At 37.4% G+C, this 17508-nt stretch overlaps 1 protein-coding gene across 2 annotated transcripts in view; it reads left to right on the top strand.

Annotated features, from left to right (window-relative positions):
* The window catches only part of MED13 (mediator complex subunit 13), a 54515-nt gene that overhangs the window by 12657 nt on the left and 24350 nt on the right, over positions 1 to 17508 (top strand). The window contains exons 4-7 of one of the 2 annotated variants that reach the window (XM_054208142.1): positions 14299 to 14444; positions 14889 to 14936; positions 15519 to 15716; positions 16632 to 16826. In XM_054208142.1, the coding sequence (XP_054064117.1) occupies positions 14299 to 14444; positions 14889 to 14936; positions 15519 to 15716; positions 16632 to 16826 (587 nt within the window). The remainder of the gene's footprint in view (positions 1 to 14298; positions 14445 to 14888; positions 14937 to 15518; positions 15717 to 16631; positions 16827 to 17508) is intronic. The other variant, XM_054208143.1, reaches the window with a different exon arrangement.

Raw genomic sequence — 17508 nt, 5'->3', positions numbered from 1 at the left:
TTTTTCTTCCTTTTTGGATTTCTTCAAAACTTCCTTATGATGAAAGGAAGTAACACTAAAGGTAGTAGTCAGTCTTTTCTGTACTGGTACCCGTATACAGACGGTAGATAATAGGGATATTGGAAAAGAGCTAGAGTCTTCTAGAAAGGAATAAAAGGATAACTGTGTGAAGAGATCTGCTGTGGACTTGCCAGTATAGCGACTGGGAAGAATTCTGATTGTAAATACTAGGAAAGGCTCATTCTTTGAACAGGCAGCATCTAGAGTGCTATTTACAGGCACCACGTGAGGTTTGGATAAATTGCATCTTACAGGAGATGTTGAGAAGAGAGTTTGAAATGTCAGCTCCTGATCAGAAAGAAGGTTGTCTGGGAACACTGGTGTTATAAGAATACATGTGGCCTCCACATTGAGGGGGAGGAGGGTGAGAAGAGAATTTTTGATCTAAATTGGAGGGACTTCTTCTCATGGTTCTAACATGGTTTGACACGGTCTATGTTGCCTAGCAATAAATAATGAAATGAATAAAAAGTAGGTTAGCTGGAACAAGTTTAATCGCTGTTCTCAAATCAGCTTTTGAAATACAAAGTAATTTAAAGCTTAGACGATGGTGGTTTTTTTTTGGGGGGGGGGGCTTGTGTGTATATGTATGTGTTAAATGTTGCATGCAGGAAATCTTGAGATCAGTGGCTTTGCTTTCTGGGTGTGGAGTTGGCCGTTGTTGGTATCTTCTGCGATGAATTTAAAGTTGAAAGAAAATTAGAGCTGTTTGGGAGCAAAAGAAGCAGAAGCACATGTTTGTGAGTGTTTCTGTTAGTAGCTGTGAACTGCTGCTTTTAATTTAGGTATAAGCTTGTCCTTTAGTTCTGGGCATCTCTTTCTTCACTCTGGTCAGGGCAAATGTTTCCTCTCTGGGGTGTCCTTGTCCATCCATTTCTTCTGTGTGTTGTTGCTATAAATCAATAATAAAGAGTTTACTTTTAACTATTTAGACCAATATTGTCTTGGCACAGTCTGGGCTTTCCTCATTTGAGGAACTGGTTTTCCAAATGGACATTTGAAACTAACATTAGTTATGTCATGGCATCTCTTATAGTCATTCTGTAAAGCTCTCCGCAGCAGCTGGATAAGCTGATGAAAGCTTTTAAAATAAAATAGTGGTGTTTGTTTAATTTGGAGACTCTAATTCTTTTTTCAAGAAGGTCAGAAGGTCAGCATGCCTAATGAAAATAACTGAAGGAATTGTGTGCTTACCCATGCAACTACTTCATCATAAGCAGTCCAGAACTACTGGAAAAATATGTGGAAAGATTTACACAGATCCGTGTAAAACAATCTCTTTGTAGAGAAATCTCAATGTTTCTGCTGGATAGCTCAATACTAGGTGATATTCTTGTGATACTCTGAGTACTGGCTTTTGTGAAATGAAGTCAGGGGAATGGTTAACATATGTGCATGCTCTTGGCATATTTGGCTCATCCCTTCTGGGAATATCTATAATTTGGATAATCTCTCTGGAAAGTTAGGCTGTTCAGAGATACCAGTTCAGGCCTCTGCCGCTCCCAGCAGCTTCCTGTGGGAGAAATCCAAATGATTGAAATGGGTGCTTTATGATACCACCTCTGTAGCTAGAGAGTGTGTCACTCTATGGTTGAGGAGGAGATATCAAGTGGAGTGGATTTTGGTCTCTTGTATAAATTGGAGTACTGTTCTAGTCCAAAGGGACGTTTCTCTTTTAACAAATGTTGAGCATGGCATTGCAGCAAACTCAAAACTCAACACAACAGGACTTGCAGCCTGCCTAGAAAATGCTCTGAATGTTCCACCCAGGGTGCTAATGTGTTTCTTACCAGGCAGCTGGTATTAAGATTTAGTTTTTGTTTGTTCTAGAAAATTCTTGCATATTTTTCCTTTCTTAGGATCAATTTAATCATCAAGATGTACACTAAGTTTTATCTTTTTTTGTAGTTGTGGCTGACAATTAAAAACCAAAACAAACTACCAGCAACCCCTCCCAAAGCCATTCTTCTGTTCATGATTATGGCTGCACGTATCTTAAGAATCAGAACAGTTTTGAAGCTATATTTTTGTCTTTTGGGCATTTTTGCTATCTTTCAACTAATAGGAATAGTAATATTCATAATGCTATTCTCAGAAGCACATCATACTAGCTGCTTGATTTAGGAAGAATAGTCTTTTTCAGAAGACTTTCTGTTTTTTCCTCTGTTGGAGATGTATATATCTCCCCGAAAAGTAGTGCTTCTCCTATGTAGAAGTGGCGACAGATGAATGTGGCAGGTATTGCATCTGTTATAGGGATTAAAGCCTTTCTGTTCAGGAAGGTTGTAATTACTTCTTTATATTGCTTGTGTTGATTAAATGTATATCTCATTCTTAAGGAAGAAAAACGTTGCCTGTGATGGTGTTTGATATATTTTTTTTATTCATCCGTTCCTCCTTAGAAAACACTGAATAGTGTGAGAAGTACAGGAAGAAACTGTGTGTACCCAAAAATAGGAAGGCTTTGCCCCACTCTGGTATCCCGGCATGAGTGTTGTCTTCATTTCAGACCTTGTCACTGTTATCTTTAGTGCCTACTTCCATCCCGTGTTGCTATGTATGCTTTGCTTTCTTTGGGACTCTTCTTTGCGTTAACATTCAGAAACTCTGCGTATAGAATTCACATGCCTATATAATTTAGAGCCATTTAGTATGCTGGGGATATGAAGTCTGCTACCAGCCTGCTTCAGATCATAATTTATACTACCCTGCATTTTGGGGCTTGCTTGGCCACTATAGAGACTTGTTCTCTGTGTATTACAACTACAGATTTCGATAAGGTTGGTTGTTCTTGCTGGCAGTCTTTAGTTTCAGAGACATTGATTAGAGACTGCGCAGTCAGTGCTCTTGACAATGGAGGCAACTTCTTAACGTGTGCTTTCTGGAGCTGTGGTTGGTCAATGTGCAGGACTTTAGTCCCACTTTTTTGAAGGATGCGTGGAGCTATTTCTTTAATTTGAAGCTGATCCCATCTGGATTTTTGAGTTCTGCTTGAAAGCATGTGGTTCCAGAATATGTAAGATTTTGTTATCTGTTTTCCCAACAATGAAAGTCAGTCATGTTGCGCTTTTTGCATGTATGTGGTAGTGCAACAGACCTAAGGCTGTGATTTCTGATAAGTGTTTGGCTGGGATGACAGATCCTCAGGCAGCTGTGGCTTCCCGTCTCTTGCTCTGTTATTTTTCCTCCTTGTTAAGGTTATATTAAAAAAAAAAAAAAAGTAATTTTCATTGTTGTGTTGCATAAATTTTAACTTTAATAGGACAGTCCTTAATGTTCATAAACTGATGCCAGTGTGGCATATGAAAAGGTGACCAAGAAAGTAAGAATTAGATGGTTTTAGGAGTCACATCATTAAACATAATTAAACCCTGAACACTTAAAACAGACAAACAAACTTATTAAACTAACCTCATATTGTTGTTTAATACATCTTAAAAAATTTTGCTATGGAAAAAGTAAAAACCTGAAATGTTTGCATTATGCGGTCACATGCTGCATGTTGACAAGGCTGCAAGGTAATAAGCATGACCTGCTCTTCCCTCCCTCCCCCTACTTCTCCCCAGTCTAAAACCAGCATTCGAGAAAAGTGAGACAGTCGTGTATTTGGTGATATTTGATCTGTTAGAACAAGTCACGATTGCCATGCCTGAGGAAACTGTCTGAGGTTTTCAAGTATGCCAGTTCCATTTCTGTTTATAGATAGGACAGGAATGGAGCGGCTCACTCCCTAAAGTGGGTGCAGTGGGTTTTTTCTTGTTGCTTGTTTTCAAGTAGGCGATTTTCAGTTTTCAGGAATGGACGATGGGGGTCAGCAGAACAACAGTAGAATAAAAGACTAAAGAGAAGGTTTTGCTAATGGTCTTAGATGTAACCAAACAGGAAAAAAAAATCATTGCCTTAGTATTTGTCACAACCTTTTTCAATCACTTAAAGCAAGGTAGATTGCAGAAGCTCAATAATGTGGTTTAAATGACTGCATATTAAATTACAGAGTTTGACGAATAGGAATGTCTTTCTCTTTTCTCCTTTCCAACCTATTGTGTTGTTATTGACACGTTCAGAAATATGGTTGTCTATGCTTTATTCAAATATCCACCCTTTAAGTGTATGAGACAGAGATTGTGATCTGCTGCATCCAACTGCCTGTCTACCTTTTCTGGTTAGACTGCTCAAATAACAGCCTTTGGATGAGACTTTCCCTCTTGCCAACTGGATGCTAAAATAGTAGTGTATACCTGGAATAAATATGATTTAGGAAATTTGTTAGATTAAACACTGTTTTAGGTACAATTCCGTAATGAAGATTTAATCTGACACCCTAATGAAAGTATGAAGTGCTTACGTGGAGGATATTTCTGAAGTTTTAGTCATAAGTACAACTTGCTAAACTTTAACGCAATTGAAATACCAGTAAGCAAATAATTGAGTAATGCTGATTTTGTGGGAGGATCTGATAAGACAACTGAAAAATCTAGACTACTAAAAGCTACTATATTATTTGTATAGTTGCTTTCCTCCCCTCCTTATAAATAGGAAATAATATAAGCAATTGCAGTGGGTGGCGAACCAAAACTTGTGTCTGACAAGTTCGCTTAAACAAAATACAAAAAACCGCCACACACCTAAAACAAATTAAAAAAAAAAAAAAAAAAAATAAAATAAAAAAAAAAAAGCCAAAACTCCACTTGGAAAATTGTAAGTGATAAGCTTATCATAGCTTACAAAATTAAACTTGCTGCACAGGTTTCACAGGTAATGCTGTTTAACATTAGTCTGTGTACAGGATTTTATAATGCCAGCCCACCGTTATTTTATTTTTTCATGGAAATACTATTTTGTCTAACTGATGTAAATAATAAGTATATGACTTCATGGGCAATGCTGAAAAACATTCTAGATATAAAACCCCCCAAATTTATAAGCCTTTGTACATTTAGTTATCTTGACTTGAAAGGGTGCTTATCATAGTTATGAATAGATGTATTTTTTTTCTCTCTACCTCATCTTGCCAGGAGGGAGGTAAAAACCAGCCACAATGTATGTGATTCCCCGGTTTGGTGCGAGTGTGTAGGCAAACCTGTAGTCTTCGATGGCCGGGACGGGTGGGGCTGGTGTTTTTTGTTGTCTTTTTTTCTTTCATTTGGGTTACTGCAATGGTCTGGCAGCCTACCTCGGAAATGTTTATGTTGATAATGTAAGAGCAGTTACTCTGAAAGATATCAGCTATTGTCCCTTTGGTCTTCACTGCCCTGAAGACAAAGGGAATGCTCTGCTTTCAGTCCTGAGCACACCTTTCTGCCTTATCCCCCTCTTTGGCTACCTTTTTCCTATTTCCCATGGGCTCCTCTTTCAATAGGAAGGGAGTACTTTGCTTCTTGATCCCTCTGGGATGGTGGTGTGAATAATTAAGGAAGAGAATGAGGAGACTTACAGGTGCTAAACTCAAAAACATCTTCATACTTGAGAGAGTTAACTATACAAGAATAACGTGTTCCCACAGGTTTTGCATTTATTTCTATATATTTAATTTGAACCTTAATAGCTGGAACTGTGTGGGTCTTCCTTGATACTGTTGCAGTATTTTCTGTTAGGTCTGCTGGACTGTTTTTTTGCGGGGTAAATTTCCTCCCTATGTTAATCTTCAAATCAAACAATGTCAACATTTTTTTACAACAGCTTTAATGAGCCTGTTCTGGCATCATGTACCGGCAGGAGAGCAGGTGATGTTTTTCCTTTTACTGTAGACAGCTGGAATTGAGAGCTGCTGTAAGTAGGACAGTGCAGGATAAACAGCAGGAGCTGAGAGCATTGATCACATGATTGTCTCTTTGGAATATTGGGTTGCTACAGAGACTACAAGCAGACAAATTTAGCACTTTACATCACAAAGCAGTTTTTTCTTATTTAGCTTAAGTTACAGTGGTAGTTGGTTCCTCAGGAAGAACCAAGAAAAAATGATATGGCCCATAGTTTTTAGCTTTTAACAATAAATCTGTGCTCTTTTTGTTCACTGAACAATAAGATAATACAAAAAACATACAGATACTTCAGATTTTGTTACATGAAAATTTTATAATGTGTTTCAGTTTTGAACTTTGAAAAAAATCTGGTTTAACAAGATGTTTGTAAATGTTTCAGAATGAGCAATGTATTGAAAGCTGTTACACTTTGAAATGGAGTAATGTCTAGCTATTATCTGTTTTCCAAATATGTTCTGGATTCTTATTCTTTATAGCATATGTATATTTCATTGTGAAAGCTCAAGTTCAGATAATTGACATTTGCATCCTCAATAATTAAAGGATGCTAAAATGTAAGACAACAGGTTTATTAGTCTCATTTAAGTTCTGAAATACAGGAACAGGAGCAAACTCTTTGTAGTATTGCTTATAATTGTTTTATCTGGAGAAATAGATACCTTTTTTCTGTGTGTATAGATAAAGTTCTGATTGCATTCCAAAAAAAAATCAGCTTTGTTTCTTTGTAAGATGGCATGCTGTAGTTTTAGTAATGTACAAAAATTGCTCTTTGTTTCAACCTTGTTTTTATTGGGAGGAAGCTAAGCCCATTAATAGTGAAGTTAATTTAAAAATGTGGAAGTTTGTAGGGTGAATGTGACTTATTCTGGAATACAGGTCACTTGCTACATTTGTATTTGTTTTAGTGCACATAACTTGGCTATGGAATAAATAAATATCATTAACTTGCAGGTCTAACTAAAATCAAAACATCCTCAGCTATGTGAAAAATATTTTGGAGAGCCTCTTGACAGTAGTCATTAATGATGTGCTTTGAACTGGAAGGTTTTTTTCCTACTTTGCTATTAGCTATGTTTTTTGCTTTGTGTTATCATCAAAATCAGCTTTCTGCTGTATTTACCTTCATGACCATAGGGAGTTACTCAGAGATGCTTAGAAAAATGTCTGCTGTTCCATCTTTTTGTCAGTAGCTAGAGAAGCATCTGTATTTTGAGACCTTATTACTTCATGTTAAGATACAGAATATGCAACTTGCTAGAAAATGGAGATGTGCATTTGTTTAGATTTCTTTGCGCTTTCACATGAAGGATATTAATGTCGCTGCTTGGAGTGCAGACCTTGTGATGGGGCTGATGCAAACTCTGATGTTATAAGGGAACTTGTAGCCAACGGCAAGAAAGGCATGTTTGTAAATTGATTACTGATGACTCAAACTCTTATCATAGAAAGTAGTGCTGCAATGTAGTAAGTCTGTACGATAGCATGTTCCTCATAGAGAACTAGGAACTAATTTCTCTTATCCTCCATTTCCCTCAGCCTCCAGCACGTAAAAACCAAAAACACACACCACCCCCACCCCAATAACTAAAACAAAATCAAAGAAAGCTCCTGAAGTATTTAATAATTGACACAATTTGTGTACTTGCCTGGTGGTGTGTTTGCCTTTTTCTTTAACTTCTTAAATTAAGAAAACTCAAATGTTTTGCCTGGGAATTATTTTTGGTGCTGTGTTAATATAACAGCCTGATTCTAGTATTTTACTTATTTTATATTTAGCTTATTCCAACCAATGCATACTTAATTTCCCTCTCCTCTCTAGTCTGAATTAAGATTGTGGAGTTTCATAATTCAGGATTATGGATGGTGAGTAGAAGCTGAAGATTTAAAAATAAGAGCGGCTGTTGAAGCAGTATTGGCGTGAAGGCGGCTGCGTGGAAAGCTTCTCTTCATTAGTGCGCCGCAGTGTTATGGCTGTACCTGGAAGATGTATATAGGCACAGAGAACTATTCTGAACAAGCACTTACAAAGAAAAGGTGGTAGATGGGTTGGCTTGAGGGAGTTGCTTCTGCTTTTCTTCTATTAGCTCAGAAAGCCTCAAGTGGCTGGCAGCTTCACTCTTTTTCTTCTCGGTGATGAAAAGCCCTAGAGGGTTGCCTGACAAAGAATGTAATGTATCGTAGAATAGAGGACGACATAGTGCGTGTTGAGCATGTGGTCAGGTATGTAATTCCTCGAGATTTATTCTTTGGCAGTTAAGTTGTGTTTTCTGTCCTACGCTGGTTGCTATAGTGTGTCTTAACCTGGTTAAAGGAAAAAGAAAAAGCCAACAAATAACTGAATATGAAGGGTCTTGGGGCTTCATGGTATGTGCATGTGTCACCTTAAAACTTTTTTCCATTTAACTTTTTATTTCCAAAAGAACCTATTTAAATGTAAGACTGTATTCTCCAGCCCAAGAGTCTATTATAAAAGGCTACTGTCACCTTTTGAAAAGGAACCTCTTTGATACTTTAAATTTATTTAAGTGGCATACTGAAGTAGTCTGTAGTGAAGAATAACTATTTGGAGATACTTCTATTGGGGCAGCTCTGATGCATCAGTTGGGAACTCTCAGGTCTGTTGCTGCCGCTAAGTGTTGTCAGCCACTTATGACGTATTGATTCTTGGTCAAAACGCCCTGAAGGATCCTTCGTGCTGGCCAATGCATACCAGGTTTTGGCAAACATTTTATAACAGTCTGAAAAAATGATGCATATTAATTAAAGACTTAAAACTGCAGTTGATGTGTTTGTGCTCTTAAACAAGGTGTGTTCTATGCCACTGGAAGAGAAATGGTAGAATCTGAATTGTGACAGCCATTAGTTCTGGGACAGTAATTTTACTTTGCAATATCTGTTTTCCTTATCTAGGAAACGGCAGTAGAAAGTATATAGTTTATAAGGCTATGGTAAATATTTTGGTGAGGTTAGCAGTGCTTCAACTTGGTAAGCCTAAGCCACTCTTGTTTCAACTCAGAAGTAATTTACAAAGACAATCTAGGAAAATATGAGATGGTAATTATAAAAAACCAAACAAACAAAAAACCCAACAAAAAACCCAAAACCAAACCCCACCATTCAATCTTTCAGCTGAAACACTTGGATGCTTTTTTGAATTGACTGTTAAATGTGCTGTAGGGTTTTTTAGTTGGAGGCTTCCTCGTTGCTTCTGCTGTTGTAGTCTCCGTGCCTTTCAGCCGTGGTGTGGTGCTGATGTGAAGTATGCAATCTAGCGAAGAGTGGATTAGTGAGGTTCCAATGCAGCTAGTGTTTGAGAAGCACTTTGAAGATATAAAGCTCTACGTAAGTACTGATGTGGAGGAAAAAAGAGACCTAATTACCTTTTATCAAGAAGGTATTTTCAGATTTGCTAATGGAGATGTAGAAACTTCATGTATATATAAATTTTAGTGTGCTTTCCCCGCCTACCTTTCATTTTCCCTTACAAAGGTGGAAGTAGAAATTGTATTGAAATTGTCCACATCAGTTTCTGTTTCTTTTCTCATGGAATCATAATCCTTTGTCTCTGAAACAAAAACATCTTTGTTTTGTATCATTAGAGTGAAGAGGGAGCATGGGGGAATCAAAAATATTTTTATATAAATGTATTTTAATGGACTATAGGTGAGGACCGAAAGTTGCTTAAAATGGCATTACTTCCAAAGAGTGTGTCTCTCTCTGTTTTGTTTGTGTGTCTTTGTTGTTTTTTTAAATTATTACTTATTTGATTTTTAGAGTTGCTTTCGTTATTGGAACTCATTCTGACTCGTATACTCTGACCAAAACTCATTAGAATGCTCGTTCTGATGACACTTCACAACATCTGTATTCAGAGATCAATTGGAAACAGGATTATTGGTATTAAAGTTCTGTGATAAGGACTTTATTGAAATTAAGTTAATTAGAAATATTAATGGAGTAACTTCATATTCAGGGTCAGGCAAGAAAATGAGATTTTGGTAGAACTAGGGTTTGATGTTTTTTTTTTTTTTTTTCCCTCGGAATTTTCTGTTAAAATTCTGTCTTCTGCTCTTATGTATGCATATGCACCGATACCTGACTGTAATTGTAAAAGTAAAAAAAAAAAAATAAAAAAAAAAATCAAAAAACCCAAACAACAAAGCCCCCCCCAACCAAACCAAAAACCCAGGAGGGGATATCAATACTAGCTTTAAGAGAAGCTACTATTTTTTTTGCTGTATCTGCACCTCGAGGACTTCTCTGATTGTCTCTGCATGCAGGACAACAGTTCTGAGCATTGAGGTACAGGTTTTTTTTTTTTTTTATATATTTCAGTTGTGAGTTGCTCTGCACAAATTATCTAGTGATCTTCTGAGCTATTTAAAAACTGTCTGCAAATAAAAGCATAAGATGAACTCTGCATTAGCAGGGAGGAAACCACCAGCTTGCTTTCTGTTATTGTGTCCTTGACTGCATTGTAAAGGTGATTTGCCTATTTCCCCCAAAGTGACAAGTAAGTAAATTTTTGGCTTGATTAGGATTTTTGGCTGTGAGGTGAATTATTGAGGATAGGGGAGAAAGTCTTACAGAAATGGTGGAGATAGATATATCTTTTTTTTTTTTTTTAATAAGTTATGGTAAGGTTTGAGAAGATTCCTCCGAAGCTGAGGTTGAGGCAGCATTGGGTACTAGCAGTCAGTCTCTGGAAACTTTGGAGAATGTACAAATATATTAATTTGTAAAAATAAATAAATAAAATAAAAAGCACATGTGTTTAGAGAGTTTCTTGCTAAGTCCATAAAATGGTGTATGTAGGGGGATCCAGTAACTTAGAGCTTAACTTAGAGCTCTGGTTCTTTGTTTCTCTTCCTTCTTTTCTCCACTCCCCTGCAAAGAGCTTCAGTATGGTTTGTTCTTTTTTTTTATTTTTTAATTAGCATTTTTCATTGTATTTCTTGTAATCATTGTATGTGCATTGATATTTCCTTAAGTTTCATAACCTAACAGAAATTATGATGTTAAATGTGAAGAAACAGTTTCTGAGCATGACTAGCTGGGAAGAAATTTAATGCTATGTTTGAGTACGTAAAGTGTTGGTTTTGCCTTTCATGTTAACCTTCAGTTTAAAGAAGACTCATGTTTTCAAGAGATGCTGTGCATACCATGTGGAAATATTTTTCCTTTAGCTGGAGTTTAAGGACGGCACTGGTTTTGCTGGGTATTTCTGCTACGGAACAATATTATCCTATGTGAATAAAATGACTTCGCTGCACCTCTGAAAGTACTGAAACAAAAACCTGAGGTGGTGTGCATCGCTTTGCTGTTTAACACTTAAATTTATAACCAGAATTAGTGAAAATTGTGTAATGCTTGGATTTTCTAGACTGAATTGTACCATAGCAGATCTGCTCTCTGTGCCATGTCTGCATGCCAGCGCCGGGCAAATGATGTCAGTGACAACAATGGCTACTCTCTTACTTTATTGTTGGAAACTTCTCCCCCCCCCGCTGAGTGGAGGGAGAAAAGAGTTCTAATTTTGGGGGGAGGGTTTTGTTTGCTTTTTTTTGATTTGGCTTTTGCACGATGACCTTGGATTTTCCTTGCTACTTCTTAGGACTAGTTTTGCAGTGTAATGAATTGAAATGCTCCTGTTTTCATGCTGATGCTTCTCTTTGTCTTGGTTTATTTGAATTCCATCAGATTATGCTGCAATTGTCTGCCCTTTATCTGTGTAATAATGTGGTGTTTACAAGAGACATAGCTTAATTGCATTTAAAGTGTATTTAAAAGAATATGTGCTTTTATTTTTAAACTTTGCCTTACTTATACTAAGCTTCTAAATTGTTACCTGTTGCTCAGAACCAAGAACACTATCCACTCTTTCATCTTAAACCATGCAATATGATTTTAAAATAAAATTCAATTTGAAAATCAGTCTTCAACTATTTGCATAAGGATTAAAGCTTAATCAGATTTCCATATAGGAATTTAGTGGTGTTTGCTAACCATGCGACTTCACTTGAACTTGAAATCATCAACAAGATGCTTAGCTCCATCATTGCTGCCTTTTGGAAAATAACTTTTGCCTTTGGAAACTAACTAAGTGGGATTCCTGAGCAGTATATCTCATCTGCAGGGAGCGTTGGGTCCAGAGTTGGATTACTGAAGCGGTTGTGCGATGTAGTTGTCGATGAATAGTGATAATTCACTTAGATGTCTGGACCTGGCTTTTCTTGTTCCTAAACCACAATTAAAGTTGAACAGCGGATGAGCATACCACCGCAGACTTGATGCACCTTGAAAACTGTTATCCCTCAGCCGCTTAGAGCAGTTCCTCATTGAGTTCACTTCATGGCCAGCTTTAAGTTACTGTAATAAAAAACATGCTGTGCTTCCTCTTCCTCCTTGAACGGTTTGTGCGTTCTCTCATCCTTGAAGTGTTTTAGGTCCCTAATTTGAAATCTGCTGGTAGGCAAACACTGGCCTTCTTTCTCCTCATTGTGGTGACTACCCCAGTGGCTGCTCTTTCACTTTTTGGGGTGAGAGTCAGTGAACCGATTTGTCTCTGTTTTCATAGATTGAACAGACTCTGACAATTCCAGAAACCTTTTTTATTTTTTATTTTTTCCCCTTACTATTTACTGTCCCACCATCTACCTGCTGGTGGAGGAAAGCAACATCTTGGAAATGACACTGAAGATGTGTCCGGTGACGGTTCCTGTGGAGCTTGTATTTTAATAGTGTTCTCAGATGCTTGGAGTTTGTCAGTTCTTGGTGCTCTGGAGGTCTCTGCGTGTCTTTTTCAGGAACACAAAACTTGCTTTACATTCTTATGCCGTAGACTGAGAAATGCAAGCATATCATGAGGTCAGAGAGCGTGCACGCCATCCTGGGTGTTAGTTGATGGGGTCTAATTTTATTTTTGGGGAAATGGTGTTGCATTTATACAGTAGTTCATGGAGTGTCCTTTCCATTTGACCTTACAAAAAAATGCACTAGTATCTGCTATTTTGACTGACTTAGTCTGTCTCTCTCAACTTGTTTCATTTTTATTTTTTTTATTTTTCCTGAGACTGAGCAGGTTCTTGCTGCTGCCCTCCTTATGGAGAAGGATTTATTTTCTGTTCAGTAGTTTATGAAGTACTTTTAAGGTTCTCCTTGACTTTCATTCTTCTGTTCCTGAGTTGGTGGACCTAATTTAATGTCCAATGTGAATAGCATCTTCTTGCTTTTAAACATCTGTTCTCTTCCTATGGGAGTGCATTAGTCTGGCAGGCACTTGAGATAACTTGTAGCTAATATAACTGAAAATTGCCTGTACAACTTCCTTAAATAGAAAAAAAAAAAAAAAAGAAAAAAAGTTTTTTCAGATGGAACTGGGTATGAAGATGTAATGCTCCTGTGGTGTCCCGGCAGGCATCTGCTTTTTTTGCCTTCCTGCTCTATTCCTGCTCTTTAATTAAAATTGGTAAAATATATTTTATATAAACCGCTGAATTGATTTGGATGCAGCATAAAACATTTTGATAGTTGTACTTGCAGGGGTTTATCTATATTTTTGTAACAAAACAACAGCTAATAGAGCTGCAAAAAATGGGAAATCTCTGAAGCATGATCTTGGGAGGTGGAAGATTTCATGGAGTTGGTAACTAGTGACTAGTACAGCACCGTGAAAACAGCACTTAATTCAGAGTTATATGAAGAAGATATGTTTATTGTTGGGGTGTGTGTTTTTTTTTTTTTTTTCCTAAAGCACTCTGGACTGAGAGAAGCTATTAGTGAAGCATCTGATATTAAACATTGTTACTTGCTTTAATTACTTTAATTAACAATGACTTAAGCTTTGGGGTTTTTTAAATTGATTGTATCTTCCCTTTTGTGTGTAGGTATGTGATTTCATTTTTAGTTACTTTATTGGCTTCAGGAGCACGAAGATAAGATTCAATTTAAAAAAAAACAAACCAAACCCAGTGCTTCTCAAAGCTGTTGCCATTCTTCCTGCTTGTTGGCCTATATTAAATGTAAATCTTAAAATATAAATACTGCTTAGTAGACCTGGGACAGGAGAACATAGATATGACTTCATTAAAATTAATATATGTTCAAAAATATTTTATAGATTTAAAATAAATATATAAAGTATAAAAGTATTAAGTTAATTTTCTTTCTCTTGCAAAAACCTGTGCTTTAAATTTCCTCCAGACTTCAAGATATAAAATGTTAGTCTAAAGAGGTTGAAAACTGAGCGTCCGTTGTTTTCTAACTGATTGATCTTTGGTTTTGTCACTAATGCTGGAATACCTTGTAAATGCTCCAAGGGAACGTGTATTTAGTGTTTTCCAGCTATTTGAATAGAAGGGATTTTTGGTTACTTCCTTAATGAATATTTTGGAGAGGAAATGCCTTCAAACTAGTGAGAAAACCATCAACTTATTTGAAGTTCTATACTTAAGAATTTTTTTTTTTCTTTCCCCAGCGAGCATTTGTCCTGCTCATTCACCTTCTTCTTACACGGAGACAGCAATGTTTGCACCAGTGTGGAAATCAGCCAGCACCAACCCGTGTACCTGCTCAGTGAAGAGCATCTCACTCTCGCCCAGCAGTCCAACAGCCCTTTTCAAGGTAGGTTTGACCAGTCAGTAGTGAGTATTAAAATAAATCTTTTGAGTTGCTCAGAATGAGGACTTCTGGCAGAGTGGAAGTGGGAGCAGAGGCTTTATCTGTTTTGTATTGATTATGCGTTCTCCCCAAATGTCCCGTCTTGACATAGTCAGAAGCCAGCTGGTGTGTCTCAGCTCTTCTGCAGGTGGATGATTTCCATACTCATCTCTTGGCACGTAGCTAAATAATTTTTCTCGATGATGCAATAAACTTAATTTCCAAGTACTGTCCTATTGGTGACTTAAATATTTTGCTTTTTCAACATGCTTTATAATGCCCACGTACCTTCATCAAGTCCCCTTTTAGAAATCCATTTCTGACTCAATGTACTTAACCTATTCACTCCCCCTACCCCTTTTTATTTGGCTCTTCCTTGCCTGTAAATTCCTTTGGTTCCACCGGCAGATGCAGGCTATGCTCTTGAAGACAAAGGAGCGATGGGGCCTGAGTCTGGTTAGTGGGCTGTTTGATCTTTCCCTGTCTTAGACACACTTGTCTTGGCTATAGAAATCAGTTCTCCTGCATGACCACACACTGCCCTTGTTTGTTAATGCTCAGTGTCCAAACTTGCTTTTTGAATGCAATTTAACAGCAGCTGCGCTTTCCTAATATGGACAAGACTAAACACGAAACAGATTACTTCCCTGCGTATACATTGTTGTTGTAACTGTACCAAGCAGAATGAAAGGATGAGGAAACAACTCTCTCAGAATTTGAAATAGTGTTTCTTTATCCCACCTGTATGTTAGTGACTCCTTGCTAGCCAAGATGAAAACTTGCTTGTTGTCTGTTTAAATAGATTAATTTGTAATTGTTATTGTGGTACTTTGATTCTTACAGTACATGCACACTTAACAATATGTACCTATTACCAAAAACTTGTGCGGTATAGTAAAATGTGATTAGGTTTCATTCTGACTTACGATGGTAAATTGTTTATTTGGTGTGGCTGATAAAAACGTAATGCTATTTCAGTGGGGAAGAGTGAATTTTGTTTAGATATAATCTCCAATATATTTTTATTTATCTTTTTAGTTATTCTAAGTCCCTTTGGATTAAATGGCACGCTCACAGGGCAGTCATTCAAGCTTTCTGATTCATCGACAAAAAAGCTTATTGGTGAATGGAAACAATTCTATCCTGTCACATCTAACCTGAAGGAAGGATCTGAGGAAAAACAAGAAGAAATGGATTGGGAGGATGATTCTTTAGCAGCTGTCGAAGTCCTTGTTGGTGAGTGCTCTGATTACCTTTTTAATTACTGAACTGGTTAGGTCTTGCAAAATTCTGAATGCAAAATAGCCCCATTTTATTCTTTTTTGCAGCTATTTGCAACTGCTGTCGATCTTTTGTTTCTCTGTTTAATGCTCAGGTGTGTTTAAAATGAGTTGCTGCTTAAAGTGGGTTTTGCAAACCTATTAGTAGGAGGTGTTTTTCTTCGTGCTGTAAGAAGCACGATTATTTTTTAACATAAATAAGAGACGATCAAAAAACCTTAGACTATCACTGTTGACATCTGAGGTGCATCAAAAGCATGTTGTACTGTTTCAGATTCTGTGCAAATTCAAACAGAACAGACGTGCCTTTCAGGGATGTCTTCAAAACCACAATGCTGGAGAACTTAATGTACTCAGGCACCGCATTTATCTGCTGCTCTTCCTAAAATCTAAGCCCCTGGGATGCAGCAGTTTGTTCCTCTGCTGTGGGCTATTGACCTTTGATTTGCCAACTAATGTAATCATTTCTCTGTAATGAGTGTTACAAGCTTGTATTGCAGCGATGGCTGGAGACCCTGATGATGACGGGGAGGGGAATATTGTCAGTTTTACATCAGATACTAAAAAGCATTTTCTTAGTATTCTTTATAAAATAAAATGGCAGAAGCAAGTAGTAGCATGTAGATGTCAGGGCTGTCTCTGCCTGTATATGCAAAGGCCTTTTTATTCATTCACCCAAGTCTTCTGTATAAATCAATCATAAAGTAATGATAAGAGTGACAACAGAGACCTTTTGTCCAAGGATGCTCCCTTAGTAGGTAGAAAGGGTACCTAAACTTATGAGTGACTGGCAAAAATGAGACATTTGTTGGTGATTTTGAGTATAAGTTTTTGGTGTACAACTGTAAAATCGACTTGTTCTTTTTCTCAGCTGGTGTGCGAATGGTATACCCAGCATGCTTCGTTCTAGTTCCTCAGACAGACATCCCAGCTCCTAGTACCGTAGGGGCATCGCACTGTTCTACCACTTGCTTGGGTGTCCACCAAGTGCCTGCTTCCACAAGAGATCCTGCCATGTCTTCAGTAACTCTGACCCCACCGACATCCCCAGAGGAAGTTCAAACAGGTATAATAAAATTTGCTTGTGTATGTGGGGAATCATTTTGATGGCTTTTCCTGTTTGAAAGGATTCAGATATTCTCTGGTCAACTGACTTGTTATCAAAAATCCCGTTGCTCTAGTCATAAGTCTGTTGTAGTAAAACCGATTTTTATCGTTCAGTTGTGGGCAAAAGTAACTTGAACACTTTTGTAAGTTGCTGAAATGAGGATTGCGTTTGTAGCTGATGTTGTTATCCAGTACTTCAAATTTCTGTGGTCAAGGATTTTTTTGTTTTGTTTTTCCTCTCTGTGTGTGCTTGTGTGCATTCTGGCACAGCTTTATAAACCTCATTGTGCGCAAGGTAGTGAGCAATTTATAAACCTCATTAGCGAGCAAGGTAATGTTTTCAGCCTTTTTCACAGTCCAAGGAAGATTTCTTGGTAGTTAAGTTTCCAGTAAGGCTGTGTGCCCTCTGAAGGGTGCGCGAGTAGCGGTTATGGTAAGCAGCTTTAAGTCAAAGCGGGTAAGGCTCACTGATAGTTTCAGGTGGATTTACATACAGCTCTTCTTGTGCAGAAGAGGTTTTGTTTATCCCCCCCCAGCCCTCCCCCAGTCTTCTGTTACCTTAGTTTCATGCTTTTTTTGAATAATATTGTTAAATTTGCTAACAGGTAGCTTTACTCAAATTTTCCTGATGTATGAGCAAT

This window comes from Rissa tridactyla, chromosome 7, assembly GCF_028500815.1.
Source record: "Rissa tridactyla isolate bRisTri1 chromosome 7, bRisTri1.patW.cur.20221130, whole genome shotgun sequence".
NCBI classification, from domain to species: Eukaryota; Metazoa; Chordata; class Aves; order Charadriiformes; family Laridae; genus Rissa; species Rissa tridactyla.
Note: the sequence above shows the minus strand (reverse complement) of the source record. Positions and strands in the feature narration are given on the sequence as shown.